The following is a 15,587-nucleotide window of genomic DNA, read 5'->3' on the forward strand; positions in this document are numbered from 1 at the left end:
GCATAAGCCTACTCACCAATATCTTTTGTCAGCACTACATACAACACAGCACTGTTAGCTTTTACTAGAATCCAGTAGAGAATATACATTATATCAAGAAAGGGCAGAGGAAAAGACGAATAGGAGAGAGATTTACTAATGTGACACGCTTCAAATTATAAGGGGGCCTCAGCACATTATGTTTAACTGCATGAAATTGGAGCAATTCTCATTCCCATTCCTTCTTCTTCCAGCTTTGGGATATCACAAGTTGTGGAAATTTCCGAAGAAACCTTGCTTTCACTTTCTCAAACACCACAGGGTGAAAGCATGGAAAAGGTGATGAAAGTAACGGGGCAGGCAAAGCAGGGCGAACATTTGCACTTCTATCTTAAAATGCATTTCAGGAGACTGAAAAAAATGTGTCTTCTGGCTTGCGCAGACCAGACTTGGGTTTGTTGTTCCCCTGGCCAACAGGAGGGAGTGCAGGTGTGATCCCTCGCTTCTCCTTGTCCTCAGGGCTATGGGTTGGAAAGGCACAGGAGTTCATAAACACTCATCCATTTTTTTTCCAGCCAACTTATTGCATGAGACAGGCATGTATTTTCCTTTGTGGATCTCCCAACAGACAAAAACAACAGTCGCTGCTGAAGAGACCATGAAAAATAGTATCTGACAATTTCAGCAGTCCTCTGCTAGGAAGAAAGAAATTCAATAAGAAATCCTGCAGAGATTACAAGGTTGCCACTAAGATGGTTTCTCCCTTACAGGGATGTACTTTTTTTTTTTTCCTTCTCTCTTATTTCAGAGGAAGGAAATTGCTGTTCAAAATTCCTCTTCCTCTGTTACACACGATTTTCAGAATGCAACATTTCATGAGAGAGACACGTATGAAGGCTCACACATACCCTGAGGCAGAACTGCAACATTTACATTTGTTTCCTGTCTTAAGCTCTCACTGGGGACTAAAAATCAAAGAGTCTGCACTGCACCCCAGAAGCGTCTGCTTTTCACTGGTGAGTCATGTGGTGGTCTATAAGTCATATCCAGCGTGGTTTTATTTCTGATCGCATGGAAAGTAAAACACATCCTTGCTATGGCTTGAATCTAACATAGACTCCGTAACAAAATAAAGCACTCTAGAGACTTTATCACTGCTGATGCAGCGGGACCCAGCTGTTCAGCTACATTTTGACTCAGCAAAGATTTCATTGTCTTTTCACGTGTGATAACGCACTCAGAAATGACAAGCAAAGGCAAATTTTTAAAGCACACATATGGCCCTATGTCTTTGTAATACATTGGATGTGCAGAAGAACAGTTTCTTGTGGTATGACACTATCGCAAACTGCAGATAATTCTAGTATCTTAAGTTCCTGTTCCTCCTAGAAGATCAGTGTTTCACAATATACTGATCGCTGTTAATAATAGATAGGACACATCACCAGAGACATTACAACAAACTACCATTGTTATTTATTTCAACAACACTGTGCCCGTAGAACAGATGGAGCAAATACTGCTTTAGCACAAAAGGAGGGGCAGCACACAGCTTGTTCCCCTTGCTCTGCTTCTGACTAGACAAGTGGCTGCGCAAGATGCACAGAGCTCCCCCAGACACTGCATACTGGGATGCTGAAAGCAAAGCTGCCCTGAGGAATCACAAGCTCTGGAAAACAAATTTGGATTGAGCAGTTTCCAATCTTTGACTAATCCTTTCCACAGGAGACTTTGAACTGATGGTGTCCAAGGTTCTCTCTTTGGGATCTTATAGAATACAAACATATGCCTGATCTTAAAGCCTTATTCAAAAGTGAATTCACTGTTTGTGAAGTAAGTGACTGGTACATACATACATGGTAAATGGAGTCAGTAAGGGAACACTTTGCAACAGCTGTTAAAATTACTGTTATAAAGCAGAAAACAACAGTTATGGCTAAGACTACATGTATGAACACAACTAATGTTCTTCAGAAAACTTAAGATGCCATTTATAGATACTAATGCCTGCAAGGATTACTGAGTATATTTTGTCTGGCATCTTGTATTTCATAGATTACAAGTATATTTTCTTCTTCCTTTCACAGTAACCTGGAGGAGCATTTGTTTTCTTTTTCATGCTGTTCTTTCTTCTGCCATTACCAAAGCTGACATTCTGGCAGGCTTTAATATGCACTATAAGTTCACAGATAAATTAAAGGCATAGCATCAAGCTAAAAGGAACTGGAAAGAGATGTTCTCCATTTCTCAGAGGGGCAGGAAAACAACTGTTATGCTGCAAGTCCTATTTTTTTCAGTCGATAGCATATTTGGACATTTTCTCAGCTAAGGTGAGAATACTGTGAAAGCAGTAATCAGTAATCTTTGGCTAGAGAGCAGGTCGGATACCCCATTTACAGAGACTCAGCAATTGATAAATCAGTTTGTCTAGAGAGCGTATTAGCCTAACTAGCAATGTTATATACTTTAAAGCTTCCTAAATACTCTGAGAAGCTCCTTTTGATGCAGGTATTAAGCAAAACATAAGTTTCTTGGCTTATTTTCAGTCTGCCAAAAAATAATCAAGGAAAGTTTCTAAATGTGACATTTCTTCTCTATCAATCTACAGGTTTAGAAATCCAAAATGGTAATCACAGAAAAAAAGATGCAAGTGCTGCGGTAGCTGACTCTCAACATGTCTTTGCTGTAGAAGTCAGGTTTCTCTATTTGCTGTTGTGGGTACAGTCAGTTGCTAAGTAAAGGCTCACTGTTAGGGAGACAGGGGCAGTCCATTCATTCACGTCAAGACCAACATATATTATTCTGCAATATACATAAGCAGATTTTGGCTAAATGAAGTAATCCAGCAAACTCAGAGGTACCTTTGCCCAGCTGTATGTAGATTTTTCTTACCTCTCCAGGAGCAGAAGCTTTCTACATGCCATGAAACCTGCTTCTTCGGATGAACCTGCACTATAGCTGCCTCCCAGCACTTAAATCTTTCAAAATATAAAGATTAGGCACCTTAGTACTTAAGTGTAGGAATAATAGATTGCTAAGAAAAGGTGATTCTGAAGTGCAAGAACAACCCTGTACAATGTTATATGGGCAGTAAAATAGCCTATGTATTCTGCAGAGCCTTTTCTCAGAAAAATAATCTAACCTTGGAGTTAGGGATACAAGGTTTTTTATTTTAAAAAATTTAATTAATTCTATCTCCCACCAGAATTCAATGGGAGGTTCAATTTTCAACTGAATTGTCAATTCAACATAAGGTTGTCTCTTACAAAAAGCACGGTTGCAACAACCACACAGCAGTGCTCCATTTAAGAAAACACACCTTGACAAGTTTTGTGCTCATGAGCGTGGGTAAGGGTCAGCGCTTTCTGAGTTACATATGTTTAACTGGCCCCTTTCGTGTAAGAAAGAGGAGACACTAACAAAAATATTACGCATGTCACCATGCCTGAAAATTACCTGGGCTGCTAGATACAGCGATAACACCTCTCAGTCACTTCCTGTTTCTGTAAGAAGTGAGGGAGAAAAGATTTTATCTTTTTTTTTTTTTTTTTTTTTTTAGACCTACTTACTTGAGCAAGTAGGACCTATTTCAGGATGCTCTGTAAAACAAATCAGTCGATCCTTAAAATTATCTGGGTGCTTATAGGTAAACAGTGTTTGTCTCATTCTATTTTACCTGCAGATCTCGTACCCCCGATGCATTCAGGAGGCAAGCTATTTGAACGGGATCCTCCTCTTTTAGGAGACTTGGGGATTCCCAGATTAAATCCACTGCTTCTATTTTCAGCTCTCCTCTCTAGGAATGTGACTGGTCCTTAGCAGGTACTGATGGCTGGTTGTTTTGTGAGCTGACTGAAAGGCTACTAGCTTTTTTAGGCAGATCTTCATTTTCAGACATGTGCCTGCAAAATGCTGTGACAAAATCCAGTAAAACTAACCATCTGAAACTTTAACGCATTTCCCAAGGTAATTTCCCGTGTCGTCTTGAGGGAAGAAAAGTAGATTTGGGTAATTCTGTCATCAAATTCAGCGTTGAATCTAGCAACCTATTTTTATTCAGGATGGTTATATAGAATAGGAATTTAGTGAGTAGTGGCACACTCTTTGCTTATTTCTTCAGACATATGATTCAAACAGTGCCTCCCCCCCAGGTGTTAACAACACAGTTGCATCAGTTTAAGCAAATTGTTAAACCTGTGTAACTGCAAAGACAAGCCTTGTAGGACAATAAAGATTTCTCAAGTCTTAATCAACATAGCTGTAGTTTAAATATTTGGGGAGTTAAAAGGGTTTCTGCCGAGACCTCAGTATAGTTGTGCTGAATCACAGAATCTCCTTCTTAGACCTGCTAGAGGTAGCAAAGTGGTAAACCTGAAGCAAAGGAGCTTTCCTGTGGTGTGTTTGGTTACTGGTTCTAAAAAACCTCAGAGTGTTCAGTAGTTTGAATAGTACACTCATCCCCTCTTACACATGTCTCCATCCTACCGTTGGAGGTTGTAATCCTACTTTATCTCCAGCAAGCCTGTACATGCAAGCAGGGAGGGGAAAAATAGTAAGGAAGGAACTAACATTTAGAAGCACGTTTTCTTCTTTGCATACAGCTCAGTTTTAAGCAGAGCAGATTAGTTAAACTGCAATGAAGAGGGTGGTGGTAGTGGTGGTGTTTGAAGGGGTTTTGTTCAGTAGAAGAGAAGTATAAACTTTTAAAGTGGTTTCAGCTGAGTTGTCCAGTTACATTGCCACAGTAAATCTCTCTCACACTCCCTACCTTCATAGGGAGGGGGGCCCACTGTCCAGGCCATCACGAGAGGCAAACGTGCCAGCGAGCCACTGCATGACCTCTTCTCATGGAAGCCTTTGGCAAGTACCTGCTGCTGGTTCCTGAGCCCCATGCCTGGCACGGGCTGGGAATCTCAGCATGCTCTGCATATGCTTCCCAGCAGGATTAATTTGCTGCAATTTTATGTCCTGCCCATGCATTTCTTCTGTTGGGCAGCAACTGAACATGAGCCCAGCATTGAGTTACACCCATTTCCAGCTCAGCCCTTTGAGCCACAGCAGCCCTGATATCTGTAGGAAGGCCAGAACAGATATAAACAGATAGAAGAAACACCACCTTTTGCTTATCTGACATCAGAGCAACACAGCTTCACAGCTTCTTTTTGGTAAAGCACATCCAAAGCAGTTTTTTCTTCCTTTCAAGAGACAGGCTCATTTTGAAAATCTGTGAAGAGAAAGGTGCCTTTTATTTCTGGCAGAATGTGTGGGATTTGAAAAGCAGAGAGGGGAAGATCAAGTGGTGCACCAGGGTTTCACCAGTTTGTTTGAATTTGTCTGTTCTACTCCTGTCCTCCATCAGCACCTCTTAAATCCAAGGGGTTTGCTAAACATAAATCACTGTAGCTGGATCATTCATGTATTTAGATCCATTTTGCTGTCTCTGCTTCCTCTTTTCACTTCTGCACATAAACACAATCCCATAGAAACCTCCTACCAATGCTGGGTACTCCCTCTAGACATGCCAGTTTAAGAGTGGCACAGCACCCAGCCCAGCAACCCAAGGTTATCTGAGCAGTACACTGTCTTCATCCATTAGAAAGCGGAAATTGTGCCCTAGTAAGAATTTTTTTTAATGTCAGTGGTGATACCTGAATGCCTGCCTTCCTCTCTCCCAATGAATGTGGTAACTATCCTAGTTATAAAACTGCATGAAGTAAAGCCCAATTTCCTCCTGATACATATTTCAGTTTCAAAGTCCAAAGCCAGGTACTCTGCAGCTGGCAATCTGAAACGAGTAGGTTCATGCCATACACTCCTCCCAAGCATTTCCCCACATGAAGGCAGCAGTCAAGGGCTTTAATACCAAAACACGAGACTTGACAGGCTTGTAACCTTAACCACAGTTTCAACTTTGTTTCTTCCCCAGGCAGTGACTACAGAAGAGCATCACAGAACTGACTTGGTGAAACACTGCGAGCTGACACATGAAAGGCCATCTAAAATGCCTGTGCTCTGCTTCCCCCCATTGATCCACAAGCTGTCCATTCTCACAAAACCTCAGCCATGAGCTCTCAGTTTTGCACAAGCAAGAGAGGAGATGTAGGCAGGTCACGAGCAGCTCTTTCTTCAGTGGGTGCACATCAGTCCCCAGCAGCAGGCTGGAGTCAGCACACACGCAAACTTACATACTGTAATACTTGGAGTCTGCAGGCATCGGCTACACCAAGCCCCAGTCTAACCCTAATGACTTGGGCAATTCAGTGCAGTAGCAGTGACCTGGCAAGGAGCTGAACTATTTTTCAAACCAGACTTTTTATACAGCAATGCAGATTTCAGGGGGCAAAAGAGGGAGAAGAGTATTCTTGCATCAGTGTCTCATTCAAACTGCATTTCACTCCTCCCACTTTACCTTTTCCAGAGGTTGGCTTTCATTTGTAGTGGTGACACATGAATCCTAGACTGAGACTAAACTAAGGTTGTTCAAAGGTAGCATAGAAAGGTCATCTATAACAACAAATTATGAAGCTGTTAAGTTTTAAGTGTAATGAGTTGATCTGCACCTGTTCCAAATAGCCAGAAAATGTGGCATTTGAAGAACTGTTGCATTTCATTGTAAAGGTAGCTAACAAGATGCTGACTTTGTAACATGCTTTAGCACGTTAAAGCTGCTCTAAAAATAACATTAATACAGAAATTTAATTAGCTTAATTCGGTGCTGCAAAAAATCCTAAAACCTGCTCTTGGAACAGGTTCCTTTATTAAAAATAAGACAGAACCCCACACAATCACAATATAATCCATTTATTAGCATACCTTGTGAGCCATTGGTGTTGATCCAGGGGACACGACAGTTTTGGCACTTGACTGATTTCAGAGGTACTTGGCCTCGGGTTTGTAGAATGGGATTTTAATAGGACTGAGTGGGCTACTACACAACCAAATGTTTCTCCTTGATACGGGGAATTAAGTATTTTTCTTACCACATAAAAATACAGCCCACAAGATGTGCGTTCATCCAGGTCACGGTGCTTTGTTCCACAAGGAGCGGTCCCAAGCTGGTTACATACAAGGGCCGTTCAGTTCCCCCTAGCTGCAAGAAACTCCCAGCAAGTCTATCAAGATGGTGTTAAATACCACAGTGCAGTTCATCTCTCAAAAGCTTTCATCTGATTGCTGAATATACACATAAAAATCTGTCTTCAAGTGGTTGATAGATCAATGCAGGTTTTTTTGGGTGAAGAGACTTCAGGATGTTGCGTTCAGAAAGGAAGGAAGACAGACAACAGGCAGGTCCCTGTTGAGATGATAGTAAATACCCACATTCCTAGTTCCTCACTAATACCTTCACTAATACCTTTGAGGAACTGATCTGTTATTCTCTGCTACAAGGGTACAAGGATTACAAGGGTAATCAACATCCTGTCCAGGTTAATAAACAGCTGCCTGATTAATTACAGCATATAACATAATTCATAGAAATCATCACAACAGTCTTCAGCTAAAGGAAAGGGAGAAATCTTTAATCCAGCTTCAGCCAGCCAAAGCCTGGATTGGTGTCAAGACGGGGCTGATAAGGGAACCAGCGCAGGCACTGCAGGTCAGGAAGACACCGGCACTGCGTCGGCCTTTGTATAGCACTGGGGTATTCCCTCAAAGAGAGATACCTGGAGCACTAATAGCTGCTCCTTAGACCCTTACCATAGCCATGGTTCTATTCCTGCCAATGCTCCCAGCCAGTCATAGTGACATTCCATTTCCCACATAACCAGTGTGTGCCACACTGCTATGGGAACTTGTTTCGCAGCATCCACATGGCACAGAGCAGCCACCAGCGGCAGTGACTGAGCTCTCAGCTCCTGGAAATAGTGTGTGTGCATTAGCCTTATCCAACAGACTAATGTTGTGAAGATGGACTGTATCAGCCCTATAGGTATGTCAGCCAAGGCAAAGCTCTACACATCTCTTCAGGTGCTCCCTGCCCAGAGCTGTGTTACGCTCCCCAGACATACCTACAGCAATCACTCAGCACTCAGAGGAGCTCCTGCGCCTGCCTGAGACACAAGGGGAATTAACCTTGGTGGGTTTTCATCCCATTGTAGCTGGGCTGCCACCAAGACCACACCAGCAAGTTTAAAGCTAGCTCCAGCATACATACATAATACACATACTGTGCTGACAACATTCACAAAGTTGCCTACTATAGAAAATAATATTGAAAATAATCAGCAGATGGCACAGCCTTCCCTGGCAAACTGCATTCAGTTCTAGTTACCAAAGCTTAAAGATCCAGCAGAAAGAGAAGACATGGAGAGACAGTCAGCATGTTTTCAGATACCCAGACAGTTTGGGTTGAAGAGAGACAGAGAAGCCACAGTTTTCGAAAATGAGTAATGGACAACAGAGAATATAAAGCCAGGACCCTTATTTCCTCTCATAGCCAAGAAGACAAGGACAGATGGGATTCAATGAAAACAAAAAGCAATTAATTCAGGAACCATAAAAAGAAATGATGCACTATGGAGAATAAAATTATATTGGTACTTGTTGCCAGAAATATTGAGGCTGAGAGCTTAGTTGGATTAAATAAGGGATTAAACATTTATACGGAAGGTGAAGGGTGGTTACATTAAATAGTTTTTTTAAAAGTTAGGGATATAAATTCTCATGCTTTACAAAAAAAAAGAATCACAAAAGGATGGTGCATAACGTTTGTACAGCACCTAGAGGACTGAGTACTTGTACTTCTGTTTTTAACGATAATAATAGTAATGCAAGTAATTAATTTAAATGGGTCAAGAACAAAATTCCTCAAAAGGAAAGGCTGTTAAAACTTGTTCAGTACAAACTCACACATATTATCCTTTGAAACATCTGCCGCTGGCCAATATTGGGTACAAAATACAGTCCTAGAGTGGCTGAGTGCCGCTCATCCAACCAGGCAGTTCCAGTAAGCCTCAGTGACAAAGCACTCCAGCTTGGTTTGGGCCACAGTCCCAGTTTAAACAGTAAAGAGCAATTGTGGTGCTTTGAAGCAGGTTAGGACAACTGAGGAGAGTATTGCCAGGCTTCCCTACAGTAAGGTGTAAAATTAGGCGAAGGAGATCAGATACTTCCTTCCCTCCTCCTGGCTCATGCAAGACTTACGGGATGTTACTTTTGCGAGAATTCTCACAGCTTTCCTGGTAACAAGATATAGGAGAAAGAAATACTTTGGCCTAGAACATGGGAATTTCAGAAGACAATGCCAGGCCTGTGTCTCACTCGTGTTACACGGTAATTTATTCTAACCCCTGAATGGCAACCAGTTAAGTAGGCTTAGGGAAATAGCCTCATAGCTTCAGTCCTTTGGGTGTTTCTTTGCCTGTTGCCTATGGGAATAAGCTGAAAGATCAAACCAGGTTAAACTAGAGAGGTGACAGCACCCAAGGCACAGAAACTCTATTTGAACTGCTGTAGCATGCTGATTAGGGGAAGGCTGAAGAGAAACTCCAAATCCCTCCATGTTTCCCAGGCAGGTAGTGTTGCTGCCAGTGTGGAATTTGGCATTTAATCCCCACAAAACCAGAGGTCTGTAACATAATTGCCCTTGGTCCTCCTGTCATTTTAATTCCTGGGAGATAAGGAGCAGTCTGCAGCTTGTGTCTTAGGGACTCTCTGCCAGCAGCTGCAGGACAACACAGCCAGCGTGGAGCCAGGCACAGCGCTGCCCAAGGATCGAGCCTGGCACTTCAAACCCCAATATCAGCACAAGCTGCACTGCAGACATTCAGCCCCTCGAGGAGAGGCACAAACAGACCCGATCTGACTCAAAGGCCACTTTGCAGGGGTTCTGACATTGCATGTTGTCAGGATTCCTACAATTTGTTTTTAAAATAAAGTTCCCATTGCAGTATTGGTAACCCAACTGTTCTATAATTCCTTGAAATTGAACTGTTTAGTTTAGCGTTCACACACAAAAATCAGCCACCTAGCCAGGTCAGCACCTTCTATAAGCTGTTTTATAGAAGACAAATAAAGCTTTAAGTGATCACTACTAACTGAATCCAAGGCAATTCCTAGGGCTCTGTCACCACATGCCCTGTAACATGACATTGCTAATCTGCAGGCTGTGCTCTGCCTTCTGTTCTTGCCCTGGTAATACCTAGGTACTGAGCACCACAGTGCCTTCAGTGCAGACCTTCCAGACAGCAGGGCAGTGCCTGACCCAGTCATTGCCTACCCGACAGTGCATGAGCGAACCCCAAACATGCACACCTGGCACAAGTTCCGTGTGTCCCACTCTATTATTACTCCAGGTTTGGGTCTTTAGTTATACGTCAAATCTCTGCCCCTACTCCTGAGCAGACCTGTCTTCTCTCTGGCTTGTCTATATACAGCAAGATAACACTGTGCACTGCAAACTGCTAACGCACTTAGCCCTTCTATCTATTTTTATATTTTTCTACCTACTCAAGAATAATAAATTAACTTACAAAATTGATTAAGGCCTAAGAGGAAACTCTATTCATTTGTTTGTATGAGAGGGAAGGAAGAAATTGAAGTATTCAATAACCTCTGCCTTCTCTCAGCATTATTTCTGTTCAGGCTGAGAACTACAGCTTGATGGCACTGCTTGCACACCCTCGAGTTAAGCCAGTTTACTCCCACTGAGAGGAACGAAAAGTAAAATAGTGCAAAGAAGAGAAGAAGCATAGCCCAGAGGGTACAAGAACAAGACACACTTTGGGCAAGTGGGAAGCTGCTTTGCAGCACACTTACTGTTTTACACCTCAAGTAAATCACTCACTCCCTGTGTTTGTTGTGTATCTATATCCCAGGAGTATTTCCATGTTTCATGGGAGAACTGTGAACACAGAGATATTAGAGACTAACATCACAAATAAAGGGCAGCTAATAGCTATGGTGAATGAGGTACCAAGAGAAAATCCCCACAGTGCTGTTAAATCATGATTCAACACCTGAATGTTTGAGATTAACACTACATTTGGATTTAAAGAAAAATATTCAGCTTTTTGAGGTCATGTTTTTAAGTTCTTCGTAGTAATCATAAGGGCAAGAAAGCTATTGTCTCTTAAAAATGAAGATTTACTCTCACACCAATGACTGATTCTAGGAGATGCTGCTTTAAGGAAGAAAAAAAAAGAAAAGAACAAACGCAAAAGAACCACTAATATTGAGAAAGCAGCAATAAAACCATAGCATCTGGCAGCTGGAAATGTGTGATACAGGATTACAGCAGGAGGGACAAGCATCTCTTAGCAAGGACAGACACTTAAAAGGGATAATATGGGAGCAGACCTACTATTCAGAAGAGAGAATGTTCTCCCTAAAAACATAACAGGGAAGGAAAAAAAATCCAACTGTTGGCCTGTTCCTCAGCTGAGGTCAAATCTTCTGATTCCTGGAATTGAAGAGGGCTGTTATGAAAAAATATCTGAGGACTTCCACTATGCCAGAGCCTGGTGCTATCTTCTGAGCATCTCACCTCTCCTTGCAGCATTGTTCAAGTATGCAAACATACAAAAATGGGAACAGATTTACAGAGGCGGGTATCTCTCCACTTCTACCATTTCTGTGTGCCAGGGTGAAGGAACAAGTGTGATGGCATTACAGGAGTCAGATAGTCAGAGCAACATAGACTTATCATTCTTACCAGTGTGCACCTGCTTTCTCTGCTCAGAGATTATGGACTAAAGTGAAACCAAAGACTTTAAAGAATCAGCCATTAACTGTTTTTCCTCCCAGTTCTACATTAAAGTCTTTTCCCAATGTCCAATGACAAGAAAAATCTCCATCAGTCAGTCACAGGCCAGAAGCCAAAGCCTTCTGCTGCTGCAGGGCAAAAGGACCATACGCTGAAGTTCCTAGAGCTCAGATATTTTCATTTTAGCTTGGTCACTTTCTTGATCCAGGGTACGTATTTGCTGACCTTTGTGTACACACCGGGGGAATCCTTCCGACCACAGCCATAACCCCAGGAAGTGATCCCCAAAATGATCCATCGTCCGTTTGATCTCTGACACATGAGCGGCCCTCCACTGTCACCTTGGCAGCTGTCCACCCGTTTCTCTTCAGAGAGATTCCCGGCACAAATCATGCGGTTGGTGAACTTCTGCCCATAACGAACCTCACAGTCTTCCCGTGGGAGAAGAGGCACCACCCCCTGCAGCAGGGTTCTTGAATAGGACTTCCCTGGAACAGAACAGACCATCCAGACCAATTCACCTACAGACAACAGCAGGGACCTAGAGCAATGGTGCTCCACACAAAAACAGGTGTTTATACATTTAATGTCAAGACTGCGGCACAGAAATAGGCCAAACTCAGCATCTCTGAACCACTAGAAAACAGTACTGCCAAGCCAAACCACAAAAAAGAGCTTTAAGATCAAAGAAATGGGGAAGAGGTTGGAGAAAGAGGTAACATCAAAGGATGAGTCTTACTCTTGGTTCTGCCAACAAGTAACTTGAACCTCATTCAATTTATTTCACCTCTCTGAGCCTCCATTTCCTCCTCTATAAAACAAGGACAGTGTTTTCTCAAGAGAATAAATGCAGTAATATTTGTGAAGTGCTTATTCCTCAGAGAATTTCAGAAACGTCCAAATATTATTCAAAGGGAGCTGATTTCATTTTGGCCAGCTTTGTTTCTGCTCAAATCTCTTTATTACCCCAGAGTTAGTCAGAACATAACGTTCTCATGCTATATGAGAGTATGACCTTTCTGTGCCCAAGGTTTACGCTAAGTTCTCAAGGTAGCAGCTAACTGCACCTCTCACTAGGAAAGCTGGGTTTCATGCGTGGGAGGGATTCTAGCCATTAAGTCCCAGTACAGCTTAATGGAGTTACATGGCCAAGTTTCTCCTTGATCCTCTCCAGACACCCTGAAGTGACACGTGCACCTGGTGCAACTCACTCTGAAGAAAAACGTATATTTGCAGTTAAACACTTGGGGTAGCAGCTGTGAAGGATGGGTAAGTCCAAAATCAACAGACAAGCTCCTGATGCTATTTGCCTTTTGGCAACAAGTCTTTCAGAACTTATGGCTTTGCTCCAGTGACAGCAGCCCCAGAAAGGCCTCCTTGCCCCAAGCCCTGCATTGCATCTCTAAGCCCCAAATGGGGGAGGAGTGGACAGCTGGTTATAAAGCTTTGTTTAGAGTTCAAAGCTGTCTCCAGACCTTGCTAATGCATGCATGTCAGGACTCCACTGAGCCCAGCATTTTAAAACATCACCTTGAGAGTGTTAAGTATTTAATAATGAATACTTCCTAGAATATTCCCTGCTCCCTTTTACCTAGGAAGCTCCATAGCAATATGCTGCAAGAGGACAGGTACAGGCTGTCTTGAACCTACTGCAGAAACCAGCCTCAGAGCTCAACTGTCCCTGCAGCAATACCCAGGGAGATCAAGCAAGGTTGTCTGAGAGAGGTTCCTTCCACCTCTAAGCCTCCACTTCACTACTACAGTATCATGAAGGCAGGAGGTCATGGAAACATGGGGGCCTCCCATAGGCTTTATTCACCAGTTCTGCACAGGCTGCTGCCTAAGGGGTCTGCTGTGGGCAAACGTGTAGAAGGGGGAAGAAAGAGAGGACTGTGACCAGATAGCAGCATTGCTCTCTCCCACAGCTTCAGAAGGATGCTATGGCAAACAAAACTTCCACCATGGGCATGCTCAAGAAGCCTCAAAATCAGAAGAAAACACAATGGCACAAAAATCACCTCACCTCGCCACCATGTGCTGGCACAGACAATAGGAGCAGTGAGAACATGGCCTTGAGTTGTGCCATAAATTAATGGCCTGTGTAGGCTTCTGAACCAGACTTCCCTACCTTTATTCCTCCTCAAAGCCTCATCACTCACCTGTGTCTCCCCAGCCAGAGATGATGCAAGCTTGCCTGTTGATGTCAGACTTCTCTTTCCTGTCAGGCAGGCAGACAGGCAGAACGTGGTGATTGAAGGAGAGACAGTGCCCCTCTCTGCCCCGCATCCGGACCAGGGCAATGTCATTATCATTGCTGCCAGCCCAGTAGTTCCTGTGGAGGATGATCCGCTCTACAGGCAGCTCCCTCTCAAACTCATCCTTTACACCTGTGTGGTAATCGCCCACCCGCAGCAGGTAGCGCCGCACATCAACACCAAACCTGGAGAAAAAGACACTCAAGGTCTTGATAATCCTACTAGAAGAGAAACAGACTCGCACAAGTTTCAAATTGCTGTGAGACTGAACCACGTCCTGACAAACTGATAAAACAGTGCCAGCTACCAGCCAGTGTCTATCACTCTTTAGCAGATGTGATAATGCCAGCTGTTGGGGTGAATGGGTGTCCTGTGCACTAGACTTCTTTTTTTCTTTTCCCCTATGAAAAGGTCTACAACAGTTGCAAGGCATGTGACCTTGAGTTCACAGTTCCTTAAAGCACTGAAGAATGGCAAAATGCTGGATGCCTTTAAGTTGTAAAGCCTCAAAGTTAAGAGGGCAGGTGTAAGCAGTGAAGGATAAAGCAAGCCTATACTGAGTCATCCCCAGAAGTGCTCCAAGATCACACACATCATAACCTGAAGGTCTTGTTTTAGAAACTTTGCTCATGTGGTTCCACTGGGATGGGAGGATAGCCTTGTATAAGGTTATCTTGCTCATCTTTGAATATCCCTCAGGGCTTCCCACTCACAAACACACCTTTTGAAGCAGTGGGCTGCAGTCACTACCCAGCAGCTGCTGATCAGCGTTGCTCCACACAGCAGCCGAGTATCTCGACGAAAACCCTTCAACCGTAGTGAGGCCTGCCATGGCCAACCACCTCTGAAAAAGAAACAAAGGAATAATAGGCATCACTCACAGAGGAGCTGTTTTCCTCTTTTCCCATCCACTCTGCTTCATCTGGGGTCAGCTGGTGTGCATTCTCCCCTAGATGGGCCCACTGGTTCAAATGAAGTTCAAAAATCACCAGTGAAAATGTGTGAATGTATTCAGTGTTTGCCAGTCTATTTCCAGAGCCTGTAGGAAAGCTGGAACCAGTTCTGGCTTTCCCGGCACATACAGGGTAGTACCTGAGAGACTTGTTTCCCCCTATGATCCTTTTCTTGCGACGGTGAAGCAGGCGCATCCCACACACACCAGATTCTGGACCTGCACAGCAAAGTTAGAGCAGTTGAGTAGATACCTTCAGCTTTGCTAGTATCAAGAATTGCTGTCACAGAGCTAAATACCATTAGCCTTCCCCGAGAGCATTAATCCTCATAGTAACAGACTGCGATGCGTTGTGCATAGGGAATACATAGAAGATTTGATCCCATAGTTTTGCTCAAGTTTTGGTGGAGGTGCTTACCTCCAGTATCTGTAGTCTTACACCAGGAATGGGACCTCTACGGCTATTTCCTCAGTGCTCTAAACCCCAAAGTTTGCTCATGGTTATGGCTTTAAGGAAGGGTACAGTGACTTGGCTGTGGGGAAGTTCTGCAGGCACCCACCTGACATGGGTGGAGCTCCTCATTCTGGAGCACCCTGTGCTCCTAAGAGGAGACAATGAAAACAAGGAAAAAGTAGGAGGTGCAGGACAGGACATGCTTATTTTGTAGGTGAAGTTTCAGCCAAAGAAGAGAAGAAC

General features: G+C 43.3%; 1 protein-coding gene across 11 annotated transcripts in view; it reads right to left on the reverse strand.

Moving 5' to 3' along the window:
* Nucleotides 1–1,008: 1,008 nt before the first annotated feature.
* LOC128910838 (neurotrypsin-like) overlaps nucleotides 1,009–15,587 on the reverse strand; it is a 30,451-nt gene continuing 15,872 nt past the window's right edge. For 9 of the 11 annotated variants that reach the window (XM_054204678.1, XM_054204677.1, XM_054204675.1 and 6 more), the window contains 4 exons: nucleotides 15,031–15,109; nucleotides 14,660–14,782; nucleotides 13,843–14,123; nucleotides 1,010–12,171 (listed from right to left, as the gene is read on the reverse strand). In XM_054204678.1, coding sequence (XP_054060653.1) covers nucleotides 11,861–12,171; nucleotides 13,843–14,123; nucleotides 14,660–14,782; nucleotides 15,031–15,109 — 794 coding nt within the window. In that variant the 3' untranslated portion in view covers nucleotides 1,010–11,860. Of the gene's footprint in view, nucleotides 12,172–13,842; nucleotides 14,124–14,659; nucleotides 14,783–15,030; nucleotides 15,110–15,587 lie in introns of all 11 variants that reach the window. The other 2 variants (XR_008466888.1, XM_054204680.1) reach the window with 2 other exon arrangements.

The sequence above is a fragment of the Rissa tridactyla genome, chromosome 6 (genome assembly GCF_028500815.1).
Source record: "Rissa tridactyla isolate bRisTri1 chromosome 6, bRisTri1.patW.cur.20221130, whole genome shotgun sequence".
Lineage (NCBI taxonomy): Eukaryota > Metazoa > Chordata > Aves > Charadriiformes > Laridae > Rissa > Rissa tridactyla.